We start from the raw sequence: 18,792 nt of genomic DNA, 5'->3' as shown, positions 1-18,792 counted from the left end.
TGCATGCCCACTGGCAATAATATTGCATCTGATCTCTTTAGGTCTCAACTTTCTAAAACAAGTTTTGGCGCCGTTTGTCGTCTAAGTAGTAGACAGCACATAGAAAGAAAGAAAGGAGCAATATTCAGAAGTAAAGATCATTATAAGAATAAATTAATAATGTTTTTGCATACCTAATGCTCTTTTATAGTACTAAGAGATTAAATGAATAGGTACTAATTCTTCATTCGAGTAATATATATATATATATATATATTTGTTATATATGATCTGGGTTTGGAATGCTTGCTCCTTTAGGTTAAGGAAGATATATATAATAGCTTAAACACAGAATGATTAGATTTTGTCATCTTTCTTAATTTTTTTTCCATTTTCACTTTTCTTAAGCAGCATTTTTCTCGAGGAAATTCGCTCAGTTCAAAGAGAAATCTACAAAGAAACGGTCTTAAGTTTTCTTTTTGATGACAAGACCTTACCTGCTTTTGTAGTAAATACATAGTTGATGTGCTCAGAACACAAAAAAAAAAAAAAAAAAAAAAATACAGTGTTGGATGGTAGATCCCCACATGTCCAGGTCAAAAGACCCAAGATCAACTCCTAACTCCTAACATCATTAGCAATCATATACTAAGGCTTAAAAAAAAAAAAAATTGCAAACATCATAATAGAAGACTTTTATATCAATTCCAACCTTTATCATATCAGATCAAGGCTATTTTTAACAACTTAATTTTCTTCTGATCTGTATAAAGAACTGTGCCACTCGGATGGCCAAAAACATTAATGGAGATGGATATTGTTTAATTGGAATTTCAAGAACCAAATTGCATTTGCTTATGCCCATACTCTGAGTATTCGATCCCCCTCTCCCTCTCTAAAAAACTATTAAACTTTTTTCCTAAACTATATCTTTCTCTGCACTATACCAACATAGAAAATCAGATTCTTAAAGAGAAATGAATCATGTCAAGAAAATTTGAGGTTGGGGGTGGTGAGAGTGCAAGGCGCACTACCGGACACATGGGCCCCAGCACCATCACCCCCTCCACCACCTCTCTTCAACCTACCCTCCCTTCCCTTCCCTTCCCTTCTCTCTTTGCGTGCCTTTTGCTGCCCTATACTCTCCTTTCACCCCCTCATTACTCCAAATCTTTGCATTCATTCTTTAAACTTTTCTTTGGCTCTGCTAGAAATTTGACTCCATATCTTGCTCTCATGGATGTTACTCTTGGTTTACTACGGGGTGGTGGTGGTTCTTCTGGGCCTTCCACTAATGAGTCTACTGTGTCAAAGATGGAGGTGGTGGAGCAAGACTTCGTGGGCCTGTCCTCTGAGGCATCCTCATACCCCCCGGTTGAGGCTGAACTCGAGCTGGGTCTTGGTCTGAGCCTAGGTGGTGGTGCTGCTGCTACTGTAAAGGGTAAGCCTTTTATATGGGGAGAGTGTCGTCGAATCTTGACTGCCAAAGACTTTCCTTCAGTGGTCTCTCATGGTTCCTCAGTTCCTTCTCGGTTCTCAGACAGAGCAACTGCTGTTGCAGCTGTTACTGGAACTAAGAGAGCTGCTGACTCTGTTTCACAAGAGGGTGGATCTCCTCCTAGTGCCAGGTTAGACGATTCATCAAAGTTCTTTCTCTCTGTCTCTGTCTCTGTCTCTCTCAATCTCCCCGTGTTTGTTAGCAAAGAAAAACTGGGGAAAAAGTTGAAATCATCTTATGGGGTTTCGCTCTCCAATTCCAGAAAATAAAGACCTTGCAGTCAGTCAGACGTGAGGATATGTGTTAGACCATCTTTATCTGGGGTCTCAAGTAATTTGCGAGCATGATCTAATCCCATTCCCTCCCCCCCCCAAAAAATTTTTTTTTTTTTTTTTTCATATTGTTTAGCTGTATTTGAAGTTGATCAGCAGCTCTAAAAGATCCTTGTATTAGTGGGAACTTGGTTTCTCATGTTGAGTATTTCCTCCTTCGGGTAGAGTGTGAACTTTTTCCGTGTAACGGTTTCTTTACGTGTCATCTGCCTGAATTTTTCCTTACTAGCTCTATGTCTTGCGTCTGTTCATATTTTTTCCTTCATAATCTCTTAATGGATTATGGACCATGCCTTCTTTAATCTATAGTGAAACAGGGAGCTTGTATTTCTTATCTAGAATGCTTGTCCCTTTTACTTTTGTTTCTTGTATATACTTTGTTACAACGATCACATTTCTTTATTTTGTATCTTAAGATATTCAACTCTGTAGACGATGCTACGAATAATAGACTTCTATTTTTTATTAATTTATTTTTCTTACAAGTGCTTTTCTTATCAAATTCCCAGCATTTGTTTATCAAAAAAAAATTCCCAGCATTCTACTTTGTTCAAGCAATTGCCTGGTTATTATGAGAAAATGGTTATGACTGATCTTTGTTTCTGTTCGTCAATCTGTTCCTTAATCATTAATGTTATCATTCCTTCGTTGTGATTTGCATTGTGAAAGCAGTCAGGTTGTGGGATGGCCACCCATAAGGGCTTACAGGATGAACAGCTTGGTAAATCAGACAAAAAGTCAAAGAGATGAAGAAGACAAGCAAATTGGAGAGAAAGATGAATCCAACGATTCTTCAAAAAAGAAAATTTATACAAATACTGAAAATACTGCTAAAGAAAAATGTCATCTTGGATTTGTGAAGGTGAATATGGATGGAGTTCCGATAGGAAGAAAGGTTGATTTGAATGCTCATTCTTGCTATGCGACTTTGGCCGAAATGCTGGAAGACATGTTCTTTAGGTCCACCACAACTGTCAAATCCATGGGTTAGTTCTCTTTCCCTTGTGTGTCTTGATCCGGGATATCGAAATTGGATTGATTTTCTAAAACGATCTTCAAAGTAAGCACATAGACATATAGAGTGAAAAACATTTACTCGGACAACTATAAATTTTGTTTAGGCCCACTGTTTGATTGTCTTGTCCACTTTTGTTCCTAAGTTTCAATAGAAACTTGAATGATCTGCGACCAAAACTGAATACCCCAGTTGAGGTAGGCCTAAGACATCCAATGTTTACCCAATGACCTTGTACTCAGATAAGAGGTTGGGTCAGTGAAAGGGGAAAAAAAGGTCCAGTCTGAGTAGTAAATATTTCTGCCAGTTAATAATGCACTTTTTTTTTCTGCATGTATGGATCAGCGAAAGGTTGATTGACGCTGATAGTGCATATTGTCGTTATTTGTCTTGCGTCAGGTGGAGAGAAAGAACAGGTGACAAAATCCCCTAAGCTTTTGAATGGTTCATCTGAATTTGTGCTCACTTATGAAGATAAAGATGGAGACTGGATGCTTGTGGGAGATGTTCCATGGGGGTATGCTCAATCGTTTAACATTACAACTTAAAAACGGAAAAAAAAAATACACAAATAAATAAAATGGGAGTTGGGGAAAGGGGGAAATGGGCATACATAATGTTGAAGTGAGCCTTGCCACTTTTAATGGTCCTAGCCATTGGTGGACCATATTACTAGGTGGTCTGGTAGAGGGTGTCATAAGGTACGACTCATGGGTTGTAGCAATCTCGGAGGAACAAAAAGATTAAATTGCCATGATGAGTATATATATCTCCTTTTTTTTGGTGCTGCTCCCAGTGTTTATGCTATTTTCTATTGTAATTTCAGGATGTTTCTTGGCTCTGTGAGACGGCTTCGAATCATGAAGACCTCTGAGGCAAATGGACTTGGTATTTGAAATTTACAGCTATAATTCTAATGTCTGGCGTTCAAATATTTGGATTGATTTTGTTTCCCCTACTTTTTCAATTCTAGCTAACACATATATTTCCAGCTCCAAGATTTCAAGAAAGGAATGAGAGACAAAGAAGCAAGCCCATATAATGCCACTGATCTGATCATTCTCAAATTGAGTACATGAAGAAAACCCACAGATTGAAAACAAAGGAAAGTAGAAAAGTTCATGAGACAGAATGTCCTGCTGAGATTGTTCTTCCACTGGTTTTTATATTGCTCCCTTTTTGTTATACTCAACCAGTCTCTGGTTGTTGCTCCTTTTTTGTCCTTGTAGGTCATTTTGATTCTAGTTTTTACAGGCTCTTAATATAGTGCTACCATACAGGCCTGCCAACTTGGCTGAATGCTGCTTCACAGTATTGTAAATATGGGAGTACTTATATCTAGAGTGTTGAGTCTGCTGCAATCTAGTGGTCTCAGTTTTTACAAGGTTGGAAAAAAAAACTTGGGTTGTTTTAGATTTTTAAAAATTCTGTGGTTGTGTTGGTTGGCCATGTTTTCTAAATGTGATGCTCCAGCAGTGTTTTGAAAGTGTTCTTTTGTTTCTGATTTGACATAATTTCATTTTTTTTAATTACTTTACAGCTGAATCAACCTGTTCAAATTATGCTAAACCTTCGAAGTAGCAGAGTTTTGTAATTATCATTGCCATAGCTGGTTTTACGTGAACTTCTTCATGTACAGACATTGAAATATTACCAAAAGATCAAAAGGCTACCACATCATAAATGTTAACAAGTCATAACTCCTTAAAATCTTCCTTGTATTGTGTAAAAGTTACACCGATGAAAAGTCAACGATTTAACCAATTTCGTGTAGGAAACTTCCGTGAGTACGGTACACGGAACTAGGGTTTACTCTGCAGGGATGGGTCCGGAGGGCCCTGCCTTGAAGAGGTTCCCCAACATAAAAAATAAAAAATAAAAATGGATACACTGATGGTGGTGAGTCTTGCATTCACAGCATCACAGCTGCCGCTGTCTAATTCGTACATTACAACTAACAAGAATGAACAATCTCAGCCTAATTGCCATAATTTATTAGCAATGGTAATACAAAGCATAATCAATGTATATGATGATGGCTCTGTACACCATAATTATGTCTGACTGTATATTTCTAGATTGATTTGAATTACAAGGTGGTTTTCGAGATGGCTGAGCAATTAGAATTAGGATTCGTTTTCATGTTGATTGTGTAGAACTGAAATTCAGTAAGGTTACTCAAAAGTATATATAAGACAATAAAATCAATGATATGCTATCCTCAGCCTTTTTGCTTGACCTCGTTCTCAACATTTCACTTGTGTTTTTTGTTTACTTCAAAGGAAGGCCTAGGATTCTCTCTCTCTCTCTCTCTCGTATGATAATAGCCGACCACCAACCGACTAATCTTCAATCTTTACTTAGAATGTAAAAAAAACGTGGAAATTAAACATTCTACCCCATGGTTAGAGTTAAAAGACTTTCATTAATTCCAATAAGTTTGATAGTGAAAAACATTCATAATAAAGTTATAACTTATATTCCGTTTCTTTATTATTTGTTTTTTCTTTCGTTTTTGGATAAAGGTCGGTGAGGTTTACGAAATACTGATATGAGAGAGAGAGAGAGAGAGAGATGGCAGTCTTGGTTCGTAAGATTATGCAATCATGAAAATTTTGACTCCAGACGACAGCCTATTGATGAAATGAGATGCTACTTTTTCTTTAAATAATTACATTCTTTTAATTGATTGGGGGGGACAACTGTATTTCACAAAGTTCTCATGAGTTGAAGGGAGACATGCGGGGGCTCTTTCAGCTTTCATCTGTTTCCCGTACATTCTTGCTGGTTTCCATTCCATGTCTTGCAAAAAGACAGCAAATGAGCCTTAAGGGGTTTCCCCCAATAGCTGTAAAGCTTTTGATTTTGTTTTTATGGCTTCACTCCAATCCAAGAAAATCCTTACTTGAGTCTGAAATATTTCAGGCCGAGAAAGGAGAAGAGACGAGAGAAGTTGGAATGTGTTGAAAGCTTTTAAAATCAGTCTTGTCACTTTGACAGAGGTTTCCCTTTCTCAAAAGCGTTGTGGCGTTGAGTGCACTCTGGTGGATGATCGGGCAGTAATCTAAATACTGAACAGTGCAATCAGATCAAAGATATGGCCCCCAAACTGTATGATGAGGTTCAGCTCATTGCTTGTCGAGGCACCATGAGGCCTGTTTTCTGATTTTGGCATTTTAAATGATTGTCTCTCTGCAATTTTGTGCAGATGCTACGGCCACTAGCGTTACAATGTACTTGAATGGCAAAACCAGACCAGATTGCATTGGCCTAGAACAAACTATTTGCTTCAGTTTCTTCTATTAGATTAAAAAAAAAAAAAAAAAAAATCTGGTTCAGTCAGATCAGAGAACAAACAGACTGCAAACCAGATTCCCCTGGCCTAGACTGAAATCTTCTTCGCAGTACCAAATAACTTCTGGTGAATGATTACTCTCTCCCCATATGATCTTTGTTTTGTAGGTTTTCAGACTCAACCCCAACGACGCAAGGAACAACGGGAAAAATAGAACAAATGTTGTTTTGCATTCATAATTGGTCATTTCCCTTGGGTAAAGGGCCTACAAAAGAGAGAAGAAAAAAAAAAAAAAACAGATAATAGAGTTTGCCAGCAATTCCTTTCCATTTTTTGTATCGTCTTCTGCGCTCCAATATTTTTAGAAACCCCCCCCTGCTGCGATGTCTGCCCTATCATCACAACCTTGAGGAAGATCCATACATCAAAATCAGAAGCATTCAGGTTCCACTGTTACACAGCTAGGCAGGAAAGTTCAAGGTTTTCCTATTATTTCGCCATAAAGGAAGAATAAAACCAAAGTCAGGAATAATTATTACGATGACGAGTATTGCCAACCCCAATCGAACTTCATTTTATTTCATGGATAATTTTAGCACAGCCATAAGACACGGTTTCTGGCCCAGGCTACAACTCACTTAAAAGCTCAATATTTAGTACCAAGTTCCTAATAATTATCATACAAAACTTCTAAGATCCATACTTCTTCTAAGCTCCGCCATTAGACCTACAGTCTTCAAGTACAAAGTAACCATGACATACATGGTGATGGTGAGCAGAGTTATGATATAGCCTACTGCAAGAACTCCCTTGGATCGGTAACATAGCCTGTCAAAGCTGATGCTGCTGCAGTATATGGAGAAGCAAGATATATCTGGCCTTCTCTGTGTCCCATTCGACCTGGGAAGTTCCTGTTTGTTGTTGACACACAGACCTGCAAAGACCATCCCATACAGTAACATTAAATTCACGGAAAACATTCTCATTGGCCTTAAACATAAGCAATCTAAGTAAAACATAAAGGGGAGTCACAATAGAGATTGAACACATCACAATGGCTAGCAGTAAAACACATCACAATGGCTAGCAGTAAACTCATGCTTGAACAAAATCAATTGGGTCCTACCTTTAGATACTCTATAGTATCTGTATGAAGAAGCATCTTCAGTCCACATCTTTGCGGGAGTATATAATCCCAACAACCATCTTTTTTGATCGGTAATCAAAGTGTTTTATTCATAAAAGTAGGCAAAACCCAAGTATACAGGGAGTATACATGAGAAATACCTAACTAGAGTTTAGAACAGATAGTAAAAAGTCATGGACACTTAGTCCGTTACAAACAACGGCCCCCACCGATGAGAACAATGTTTTAAAGAAAAAGACTTTCAGCTCCTCCATTGTCTTCTTGCAGTTTTCGAAGCTTCTATCATTTCATTCCCGCCATATACACCAACACATGCAAATAGGGACCATTTTCTAGATTGTTGGGACTTGTGAATTCCCTTGGAGACCTCTCCAACTAGCTAGAAAATCCACCATTCTAAAAAGCATGACCCATGATACGCCAAGTCCTGTAAAAAAATTCCCACAAGGTCTTCTGTAACGCCCCAATGGAAGGCCCAAACCACATGGCCTATACTCCAAAAGGACTAGTCAATGATACAATTGGAGCCCCATTGGAACCTTATAAGCAAGAACTTCTCCTTCCCAAGCAATGTGGGATCCCATACACCACCTACCCTTATCCATATCATATGGGATATCACAATCTACCACTCTTAAATTCTCGAAGTCCTCATCGGGCCTGTCCATTGTGGGTGGCATGGCTCAAGTCCCACATTTCTAGTTGGAATAGACTCTGATACCATTTGTAACACCCCAATGGAAGGCCCAAACCACATGACCTATACTCCAAAAGGACTAGTCAATGATACAATTGGATCTCCATGGGAACCTTATAAAGAGCAAGAACTTCTCCTTCCCAAGCAATGTGGGATCTCATACATCACCTACCCTTATCCATATCATATGGGATATCACATCTTCGCCACCTCACAGTGTAGAAACAAATGGTTTACTTATTCACCCTCTTTCTTACACATGTAACACCAATCCAACAACATTAACTAATGTTTCCTTACGTTAACTATGGTGAGAATTTTGCCTAATGCTGCTATCTAAAGGAAAAATGCAGCTTTGGAAGGAGCTTTCATCTGCCAAATGCTCTTCCATGGAAATGAATGTATGCATGGACTCGTTAAAACTCTGTGGAGTGATCTAACAGTGAATTTACCTTTCGTGGAAGGGCTCCAAATCATCTGATTCATGGTACCCTCAGTCATACAAAATACAGTGCCGCATAGAACTTTGTGATCTCCTTCAACTCCCAGTCTTGATTTTCCCTAATGAAATCAACATTCCATTGAGGGGAGCCACTAAAAAAAAAACAAGTGGTCTGCCATCGCTACATCCTTCACTCGTGCAAGCCCAAATATGGCAGGGAAAGTGTCTTAAAGACTTCTTTCACCTCACCAGTTGTCATACAAAATACAGTGCCGCATAGAACTTTGTGATCTCCTTCAACTCCCAGTCTTGAGTTTCCCTAATGAAATCAACATTCCATTGAGGGGAGCCACTAAAAAAAAACAAGTGGTCTGCCATCGCTACATCCTTCACTCGTGCAAGCCCAAATATGGCAGGGAAAGTGTCTTAAAGACTTCTTTCACCTCACCAGTTGTCATACCAAAATCTGACATGAGAGCCATCAACCACTACAATATGAGAATATCTCCGGAAGAACTCCCAATTTTTTCATATGGATTTCCATAGACCCACCCCAAATGGGCCACGTACCTCATTCGAACACCAACCACCTCATTCCTCCCCAACCTGTGCATCTATAACAATCTTCCACAAGGTCCCACTTTCGTGTTGATACCGCCGTAACCATTTCATCAAGTTGTGAATCCCCAATCCACTCCCAGAAATTGGAGTACAAACCATTGAACAGTTAACCAAATGGAACTTGAACTCATCACCCAAACTACTCCACAAAAAGTCACGTTGTAGCTTCTCAATACGGTTGACAACCTTTGCTGGTAGCAAGAGCAAGGACACAAAATAGGTGGGTAAATTGGAGAGAGTGCTTTTAATTAAGGTGAGCCTACCGCCTTTAGACAAATACAACCTCTTCCAAGATGCCAGTCTGCGTTACACTTTCTCAATCACTAGGTTCCAGCAACCATCTTACCCCAACCCAAATAAAATCTTTGAGGTTAGGATCCCCCCCAACATATCGTGACTCCCCAACAACTCTGGCTCCGGAAGAAATAAAATATCATTCACACCTAACCATGTCAACCACAAAATACATAAATACATATATATATATATATATAAATATATATCCATTATTTAATAACTGCTAATGGTTGGCTCAAGTAGTAAGAGCCTTGGTCTTGAGAATAATATATAAAACCCTCTTAGATACATTTTGCAGCCCATTTAATAATCCGATGTGCCATTTCATTGGCAGTTCTTTTTGTGTATTTTCCAAGCTAACTATTGATCCAAGTAGTCATCCCTCTGTGTCCTCCTATAATTAAGGAACAAATATTGCAAGAGCCCCCTAAAAAATTACCGCATCCAGATTTACCATTGAATCTTCCTACATGGCAGTGAGAGCAGCCCTAGCTTCACCAATAATAGGGGAACATGTTTGAGATTTGTTGCTCCATATGCCCTTCATATAGCCATTCCAGTCACGACAAACAGTGCTAATAGCAACATCAAAGTTAACTTCCTGCTATCATTGGATTAGAGAGTCCCAAGTAAGGCTCTATATGCATCTCTTGCTAAGCCTTCAAGTGTTTTGGGAATAGAATTATGATTTGTATATCCACTTCAAGGGGCTGCCTTTTTCCTCATTTGTGGATTATTTTAATTCTCTCAAAGTTGGGATGTTCATTTTGTCCAATTTGGAGGGTTTTGTTAGCATGAAGGAGAATCCTAACCCACTCCAAGATAGTAATACTATGAAAAGCAAAGGCATCCGATGGGCCATGGTGATGAGCTCCATAGCACACGTGCAACGGCACATTCCAATACAGACGTGTGGTTGTTTTGAAAATACATCGCACAAGGGGCGTTGAACGCTTCATTTTCTGATATGAACTTACCCCATTCATTTGAGTAGGGAGAATACTGGTAGCTATCTTCCACAGCTGTAGCTTCAGTCATCCTGTAATCGAGCTTTCCACAACTGTTCCCAATCATGCGTTTTTGTAAAGGATTAGCTATATCCCATCCCCTTACATCTCCAAGTGCAAAGGCCATGGTGATGAGCTCCATAGCACATGTGCAACTGCACATTCCAATACAGATGTGGTGGTTTTGAAAGTACATCGCACCAGGGGCATTGAACGCTTCATTTTCTGATATGAACTTACCCCATTCATTGGAGAATACTGGTAGCTATCTTCCACGGCTGTAGCTTCAGTCATCCTGTAATCGGGCTTTCCACAACTGTTCCCAATCATGCATTTTTGTAAAGGATTAGCTAGATCCCATCCCCTTTCATCTCCAAGTGCAAAGGTCGAGTTGACTGAAAATTGACCATCATCGTCGTGCCCAAAACAGTTGATTATTATCTTCTAAATCTATAAAGGATATCAAGATTGCTTCAGCCCTCTCAGCTTGAAAAGCTCGACATATATAATCGACTTTCTAGGATCTTTAGGATTGATTGATGAAAGCCTCCACCAGTGCTTCATTCAGCCTCATTGATGCATCTTTCATCCAAACTTTGGGGATAAATCCCGATAAACAGGGAACCCTTAAGCAGTCTGCAGTAATCGATTCTTTCAATATTAACAATCTCCTTCGAGATCCATGAATATATTGCCTTTGCTTTAGGCGATACCAAAATTACCATTTGGTCGGTAGTTCTCTCTCAATTATTTTACCCGCAAGCTCTCCTTGTTTAAAACCACTGCCCGTCCTAGTTTTTCCACTAGTGCCTTTTTCAATTCCTGCATCTTCCTCATAATCTACCCGTAGACAAATGGCATCCCATGCTTTGCATAAAATTTTGCTGTTTGTGGACAGGAAAACCCACCAGAAGTCCTTTAGTTTGCAATCAATAGATTTGCAAAGAGACTTTAGCAAGAGGAAGTTAGACATGGTGTAGGTAGGAATCATCACCGCCATTGCTTTAAAAATGTGGTTCAGCTTAGACTTGTAACAAGATACTGGTGGATAGCAAAGTATGCAGGATTAACAGTGCACGGTAATGTACATTGGAACTTAGCAATGCATGGCTCCACAAATTGTTTAAGATTATTCTTTATACTAGATCAAGAGTAATTGTTGGCTAAAAATAGAGTAATTGTTTGGATGAAACTTATATCTATCAAGAAAACTAAATTAGCATAAGAGTAATTGGATGGTAATGCTGAATAACTACATCAGCATATCATGTTTAAGGTATGAGAAAAATCAGCCCACCCTTTCCTGGGATCCACAAAGGGTCAGAGATCAGTCCAATTTGTTTGCACATTTTGACATGAAATGCAATCGTCTATGAACTCCAGAACAGGAAGATCAGGCCTAATTGTATCACAATATTGGTAAACAGCATAAAAATGTTATGGTGGTCAGTCTTGACAAGATTATTATCTCACTGTCATTGTGCCAGGAATAATTTGAAACTCTCAGGGCACACAAGTGGACTACACTCAGAATCTCATCCCAGAATGGCTCAGGAATTTCTTTGGAAAAATGTGGAGGCAACAACCACTAGGACGGAACCATAGGCAAGTTGTTTATTTCAATTTAATTATGCTCTGAATTTTCCAAAAGATACCAGCTGGAAATAAGGATCACCATTCAGGAAGTAAATGAATAAAGAGCTAGTTAACACTTCCAAAAGAGCAAGAGAAGGATAAAAATAACTCACCATTGGTTCATTCATGCGTGCATAGGTGTCTTTAGGGCCACCCAAGCAAGCACCACAACTGGGACTTGCAGGTGTGTCACATCCAGCTTCTTCAAATATCTGGGAGCAAGTCTTGCCACCAGATCCTGGTACTTGGAGACCATATAAATCCATCCAAACCTAAATTTTTATCATATAGTTGCTTAAAAGTTTACTTATCTTCAAATTATTCAAATCATTGCTTTCTAATTGAGCTTTATAATTACAAACCTTTTGGGTTGCAGGTACAAGGAATGTTGGAACTTTGACCTTTTTGCCCTGCAGAAGAAGTGATTGCATCTCTTTAGCTTACTCCCCAAAAAGCGGGGGCGGGGGTGGTTAATAACAGAATAACATTAGCTTAGCAATCCACAAGAATGGCACTGGGTAAAACAGTTAAGCAAAAGAAATTAAGAAGCTCCAGAAAGGAGCATAGTTACTAAAAAAGATTAAAATGAAGTCTTAATAACTCCTAAAAAGGCATAAAGTGCAATCTATACCTTAATCTTAATTTGATTCTTCATTTAAGTAAAAAAGCTCATATGTCAAATATAAGAACAAAAAAATGCAAAAAAGGCATAATGCAGTACAAAAGTTATTAAGATACATGTTTCCTGAACAAAACACATCCCCGATGCTTATGAATTATATGAAACTACTCATATAAGGCAGATAGTAGTGGTTTTTCTCATGATTCTAAACAAATGGATAAAGATAAAGCAAATTAGAGACCGGCAATCAAACTTTCCAATACTCAAGTTAAGATTAAATTTTTAAACAAAATATATCTAAAAAAAACACCATATTTACATTTTAACCAAGCCATTATATAAGTAGTAAAAAAGTGCCCAGTGGTCTTATATATGATAAAGATATTCAGCTTCTTACTGAAGCTAGGAAAACTTTGGCTGCAGCCATAAAATCTTCTGTCTTCCCTCCCGTACAAGATCCAATGTACACTCTGTCAATTTTCACATCTTTGCATTCTCTTGCTAAAGCCCGATTATCTGGAGAATGTGGCTGTAGAAAAATATTGACATCATTTCTCATAAAAAGAGTCAAAGCAAGCAATCCCTCTAGAACTATAACAGAAGACCCATTTTTAGTAGATCGATCATGTGATCCACCACCTACATTGTTTCCTAGTTTTAATCATATTAGGAAAGTAAAAATAAAACAAAAGAAAATTGAGCAAATCTTCTCTTTATCAGCTATCAAAATCACACACCTTTGCTACCAGAGGTTCCAGTTTTGACACATCAAATCTGTACTCGGAAAGAAATCTAAAAGCCAAGATCAAACCCATCAATATAAATGAAATCCAAAAGCGAAACAAAAGAAAAAAAAAATTAGTCAAAAAGTAATCAAGTTAATTCAGTATGTCATCAAGGAACATAAATGTGCCAAGGTAGGAAAGGTCCCCCAAACACCATTCAGAGCTGACATCAACAGATTTAACTACTAGGTACTTGATGCACAGACACCCTCCCCTCTCTCTTCCAACAAAATAGTTTTTCCCTCATACGTCCATGTAAAGTTCTAATCATATAGACAGTACAGTTAGGAAAAACTACCTTGCTTGTTCATCACTATAAACTGGTTCATAGGCCACAGAGGTCTTATCCTGTGCAAAAGAAAAGATAATATTATAAGCAACTGTTTGATATGATACATGTAGACTTCATAAGATCACATCTTCTGTCCAAAAACAACACAGTTTTTAAGCAATAAGTTTTTTTTCAAGGTGACAACCCAACCCCATTACAACAAATATGGATTTCAAACCCAGGATTGTGGTCTGCTATCATCAGGTTTTAGTATTAAAACTAGGAATAAGTTAAATATATCTATATCATGATATATAGCTAAAATGGAATGGCACGGTCTCGAAAAGGTTAGCATGTTTGCACAAACACACATCTAAGTGCATGGACAAACACAGAGGGGACTATCAAACCAAATGCATTTAATGAACTATCGCACCAACCTCAAGGTACTTATATGTGGTGCTATCAGCAGGGACAACACCATTCTTTCCCCCAGCTTCAACAACCATGTTGCATAATGTCATCCTTTCTTCCATCTATACAGAGAATTAGAGAAGTAAAATTCATGATCCACTTAAAAAATAAAAAATACTAAAAAATAAGCATGAATAACGTTAGCAGACAAATTTGTGTGGACCAGAGACTCACAGAGAATATCTTTTAAAAATTTACTTACAGTTACCTAAAAAAACAAAAAAAAAGACATTTACTTACAGTTAAACTTTCAACAGTTGAGCCAACAAACTCCATAGATTTATATGTTGCGCCAGATACAGATATTTCACCAATAATCTGAAAGGTAAAGATTGTTCAGGAAAACAACAAAACAGAGAATGGGAGTACATTTATATAGAAGATCCAGTTAATACATATTGGCTAGTGCAATCAGAAAATTTTATTAAAGATAATAGGCATCGCCCAAGAACCTGTTTTAACTTACTTGTAAAATCAAATCTTTTGCAAGCAAATAATCCGGCATTTTGCCATCCATTACAAATCTCAGAGTTTGGGGAACCTGCAAATTATATATAGATGAAAACTCGATATGGGAATACTACAAATATATTTCTACATAAGACGGGAAAAACTTTGTCAATTTATAAGATGGAGCACATGTACAGGTTGCAGAAAATTGAAACATGCACATAGCTTGAAGGAAGTTGAAATGCATAATTTTTCCATACTCTAGTTTCTAGTGCACTTATATGTATACAGTAGCAAGTTTTAAGACTTGAGGATCTACTAGTTTTCCTATCAAAAACTAGGTGTACTCACTTGTATACATCTTGTGTACTTGGGCTATACCTATTTACTTGGAATAAATTCTATTATTACCTATCCAAAAAAAAATCTACTAGTTTTCTAAAATTTAACAGAATGCGTATAGTCATGGTCATGCTTATCCATGGAAATGCTAAAAAGAGCAAAACAATTGTATTTTAATCATCTTTCTTGGCTTTTCAATAATAATTCAAACTACAAAGATGTTTTTTTTTTTATATAAGTAAAAAAAAAGGATGGCTTTAATATATGACATCTGAACTTACCAACAAGGATAAACATGATACATCCCAAAGTCAAATAAATCATTTGTTTGGGTATAGATACACACACTAGACGGCAGTATCTTAACTACCTTCCAATCAGTGAAGAATATCTAAGTTCTTACAGTTGCTGGAAGCCCTAGAATTGAGAATTACGATCATATTTTTGGAAACCTTAAATATGAAATTAGTTTTCCAACCAAAAACTAAGTTGTTAAAGTGAGGAAGTCCATGTCAGATGCCAAAATAAAGCATATATATAGACCTTGAGCAGGAGTTTCCCAGTGCCCAACACAAAACCTGCATCAGTGTTGCCAATTCCAGTGGCAAATTGACCAAATGCTCCAGCTGTACAAGTGTGAGAGTCTGTACCCAGCAGGACCTGAATGCAATGAATAGGGTTTAACAGCAGTGGAACTTTAAGGCACAAAAGTTACATGAATTATTGACTTTGCAATGGATTTGATAAAAGAACTTACCTCTCCAGGCCTACAGTGACCTTCTTGTGCAAGAGCAATATGGCATACGCCTTTGTAATCTGGGTTAGCCTGAAAAGTTAGGAAGGAAAATTTAGATATAAGCTCTTAAGGATAATGGATTAGCAAGATGGAAAGAGAGCAAATGAGAGAGTAGAGCCATACCTTAAAATTACTAAGATCTTTAATATCATAAAAGTACTTGATGTTTTGCTCCATGCAGAAATCCCTTAGTATATCCACATTACGGTTCGCACGTTCATCACTCGTGAATATGTAATGGTCTGGTATTATTACAATCTTCTCCCGATCCCAAACCTCAATTCCAAAATAACAGTCAATCTCAGACAGTTATTACATTATTTAAAACAGTGCCAACACACACACACACAGAGTTCACCTAACAGTCACTCGTGAGTATGGCATACACCTTAATCAAATTCATGAAGACTGTGCAGCGAAAAAAATAAAAAAGCATATCTCACAAATATGTACATTTCTCGCTCATGTGAATATTGATACGATTGAAATCCACACGCTCATGTGAACCTTGACATGATCAGGCTATTGTAAACTTAACGCTCAAGTGAACATTAATATGATCAAAATTCTCACGCTCGTGTTGACGTGATCAGACTATCAGGTATAGTTGATTCGCGTCAGTTATCTATTTGGACTTTTGCAATCACTGTCTTGATTAAGTGTTAAAAATAACAACAGCTTAATGAGCATCAACACGACCCTATTGTTTTATATGGAACTTTAAATTTCAATGAAGATATGCAAATTCTGTCCACAGATTTTCATCACATCACCGCATCAGTTTTCAGCCACTAGACATCCAAACCACTTATAATAAGTTCAGATATTAGCTTCAGAATCAGTAATCATTAAATCTTATTGAAGCCAAAAAAAAAGTCGTCAAAAAGTCACATTTCAATGCGACAGTTTATCCAATACCTTGGCATTCTCTCCAAATTCTTTCTTGAAGATTCCAATTGAACCAGGGCCGCAAACATCATGGGTCATTAGAACATCAATGTTAACCCAAACATTCTCACCAGGGATCAACTGCGTTTTCTCAGAAGCCCTAGCCAGTATCTTCTCGGTCATCGTCATCCCAGTCTTCACCTGTAATTAACCAAAATCCCGCCATTAAATTCCACAAAACAATCAAATCCATTAACCCAAAACAAAAACCCGATCAGGCAGGATGATAGGAACCCAACCGAGCCAGTGGTCGAAGGCTTGCGTTCCGACTGCTGCGGGGTCATGACCGAACAAATTTTCTTGGAAATCGTTCCCCGGCATTTCGGAATAGAAAACCCTGACCGTGTCGAAAAAGCAGAGATGCCCAAATCTTTCTGCCGAAAAGAAAAAAGGATCAAAACAGGAACGAAATACTAGACATGGGCTATTAGATTACTGTCAGAAAAAAAAAAAAAAAAAAAAAAAGGGGAGAAAATAGAAACAGAGAGGAATCGTGGGGCAACGGGAACTGGGGTAATGTATTGACCTTGTTGAGTATGACAGATATGGGAGTTGGAGCAATGGTAGAGGTAGCCATGGGTGGATGCCCTGAGAAAATGTAGAGTGGGAGGCGGCGGCCAAACACTTCGCTTACACAAGGAGTATACTAGATCTCGTTAAGGATCCACGAGCAGGGGATTTTGATTTTCTACTTGACGTGGCTGTTTGTGTAGGGAGGGGCCCCAATGAGATGGCTAGTGGCTACTCTTCAAGACATCGATCACACAACGTGTTTCAACCACACGTCACTTAAAATAGATTTATATATATATATATTAATATTGATATCATCCCAAATAATAAATAAATAATGATCGATCAATCAAGCACTGTTACACTATTATCTTTTACTTTACAATCTAGAAAAGATATATCTAAATTTGAGAAAACTTATTTAGAAATAGTTTTTAATAAATTCAGCACAACAGCGTTTTGCATCAATAATAATACTAAAATATTAATGTTTTGGCTTTTTTAAAGTTATAATAAATCTCACTTCAAGTAGTGCTAACACAAAGTCTTCTTTATAATAAAATTTTTTAAAATTTTTTCAATATAATATAAAAATTTATTAAAAAAAAGAGGCTAGGAGCCGAGTAATTTATAAATTATACGATTAGTTTAAGTGGGAGAGAATTTATAAATTGATTTACCTTATATAATAGTATATAGTAGACTATTAATGCTATATTTATATTTAAAATGTGCAAATCTCATGCATATTTTTAAAAAAACAGTATGACTCGCTATGAAAAAATATATTCTTATATGGGTTATAAATTTTTTAAAAAGATTGCAAAAAGAGTGTACTACAATTGCCCCAAAAAACAAATAATTTAGTGTAAAAACTAATAGAGTGAATTATTATATGAATAAGTGAGTGAACTATTAAGTAGTTTTAGAGTAGCAATGCCGCATTGTACCATGAAAAATTCTATTCAATAACCTTACATCACACACATGTTGCCGAGGAAAAAATAAACGTTTAGATCAATAAGTATGTGGTGTAAGACTGCTACATAGAATAATTCATATACTATTATATAGTGTCATATCATTAAACAAATGCCTACATAAGCAATTTTAATGTTGTGATAGGTTGGAAGTACCACGTCATCCATATTCTAAATTATCTAATAATTCTCCACTCTATTTATATTGAAAAATAGCATAAATAAATAGGATAGTGATATATATAATTTTAGAATGTGCAGTTTCCACGTATTCTATTTAAAAAAATGGGCACTATTATTAAAAAAATAATTTATTCATGTGAGTCTCATATTTATCTATTTTTTCAAAAATAATATGTGGAGACTACATATTTAAAGACTATAAATATCATTTATCAAATAAATAACTTTGCTAGTAACTTTCAATTAAGGTTTAATGGTATTTTATATTTAATTAAAATATTATTACATTATCATTTTTAATTTAAAAAGATCTTATTAAAACTTAATTTTAAGAATAATGATAGATATAGTCTTATGCAAACACTCCGTTTGAAAATAGTGAATCTTATTATTAAAAAATGAGATTTTTCATATCTCTCGGTTTTATCAATTTCTTTTGAATGAAGTACTCAAGACTTGCACA

The 18,792-nt window shown here is 36.9% G+C and overlaps 2 protein-coding genes across 2 annotated transcripts; one reads left to right on the top strand and one right to left on the bottom strand.

Moving 5' to 3' along the window:
• The first annotated feature begins 963 nt into the window (after positions 1-963).
• On the top strand, positions 964-4,322 carry LOC108981076 (auxin-responsive protein IAA13-like). Its single transcript, XM_018952148.2, has 5 exons — positions 964-1,607; positions 2,482-2,795; positions 3,224-3,341; positions 3,651-3,712; positions 3,817-4,322. The coding sequence occupies exons 1-5, from the start codon at positions 964-966 to the stop codon at positions 3,864-3,866; spliced, it is 1,188 nt and encodes a 395-aa protein (XP_018807693.1). The 3' UTR covers positions 3,867-4,322.
• Positions 4,323-6,667: 2,345 nt separating this feature from the next.
• Positions 6,668-17,375, bottom strand: LOC108981067 (3-isopropylmalate dehydratase large subunit, chloroplastic-like). Its single transcript, XM_018952141.2, has 15 exons — positions 17,180-17,375; positions 16,893-17,027; positions 16,624-16,794; positions 15,829-15,981; positions 15,667-15,735; positions 15,453-15,569; positions 14,584-14,658; positions 14,358-14,435; positions 14,084-14,179; positions 13,671-13,720; positions 13,325-13,379; positions 12,985-13,116; positions 12,328-12,375; positions 12,079-12,237; positions 6,668-7,053 (listed from the first exon to the last, which is right to left on the bottom strand). Exons 1-15 carry the CDS (start codon positions 17,228-17,230, stop codon positions 6,913-6,915), a joined length of 1,530 nt encoding a protein of 509 aa, XP_018807686.1. The 5' UTR covers positions 17,231-17,375; the 3' UTR covers positions 6,668-6,912.
• Positions 17,376-18,792: the final 1,417 nt, after the last annotated feature.

This window comes from Juglans regia, chromosome 12, assembly GCF_001411555.2.
Source record: "Juglans regia cultivar Chandler chromosome 12, Walnut 2.0, whole genome shotgun sequence".
Classification (NCBI taxonomy): domain Eukaryota; kingdom Viridiplantae; phylum Streptophyta; class Magnoliopsida; order Fagales; family Juglandaceae; genus Juglans; species Juglans regia.
Note: the sequence above shows the minus strand (reverse complement) of the source record. Positions and strands in the feature narration are given on the sequence as shown.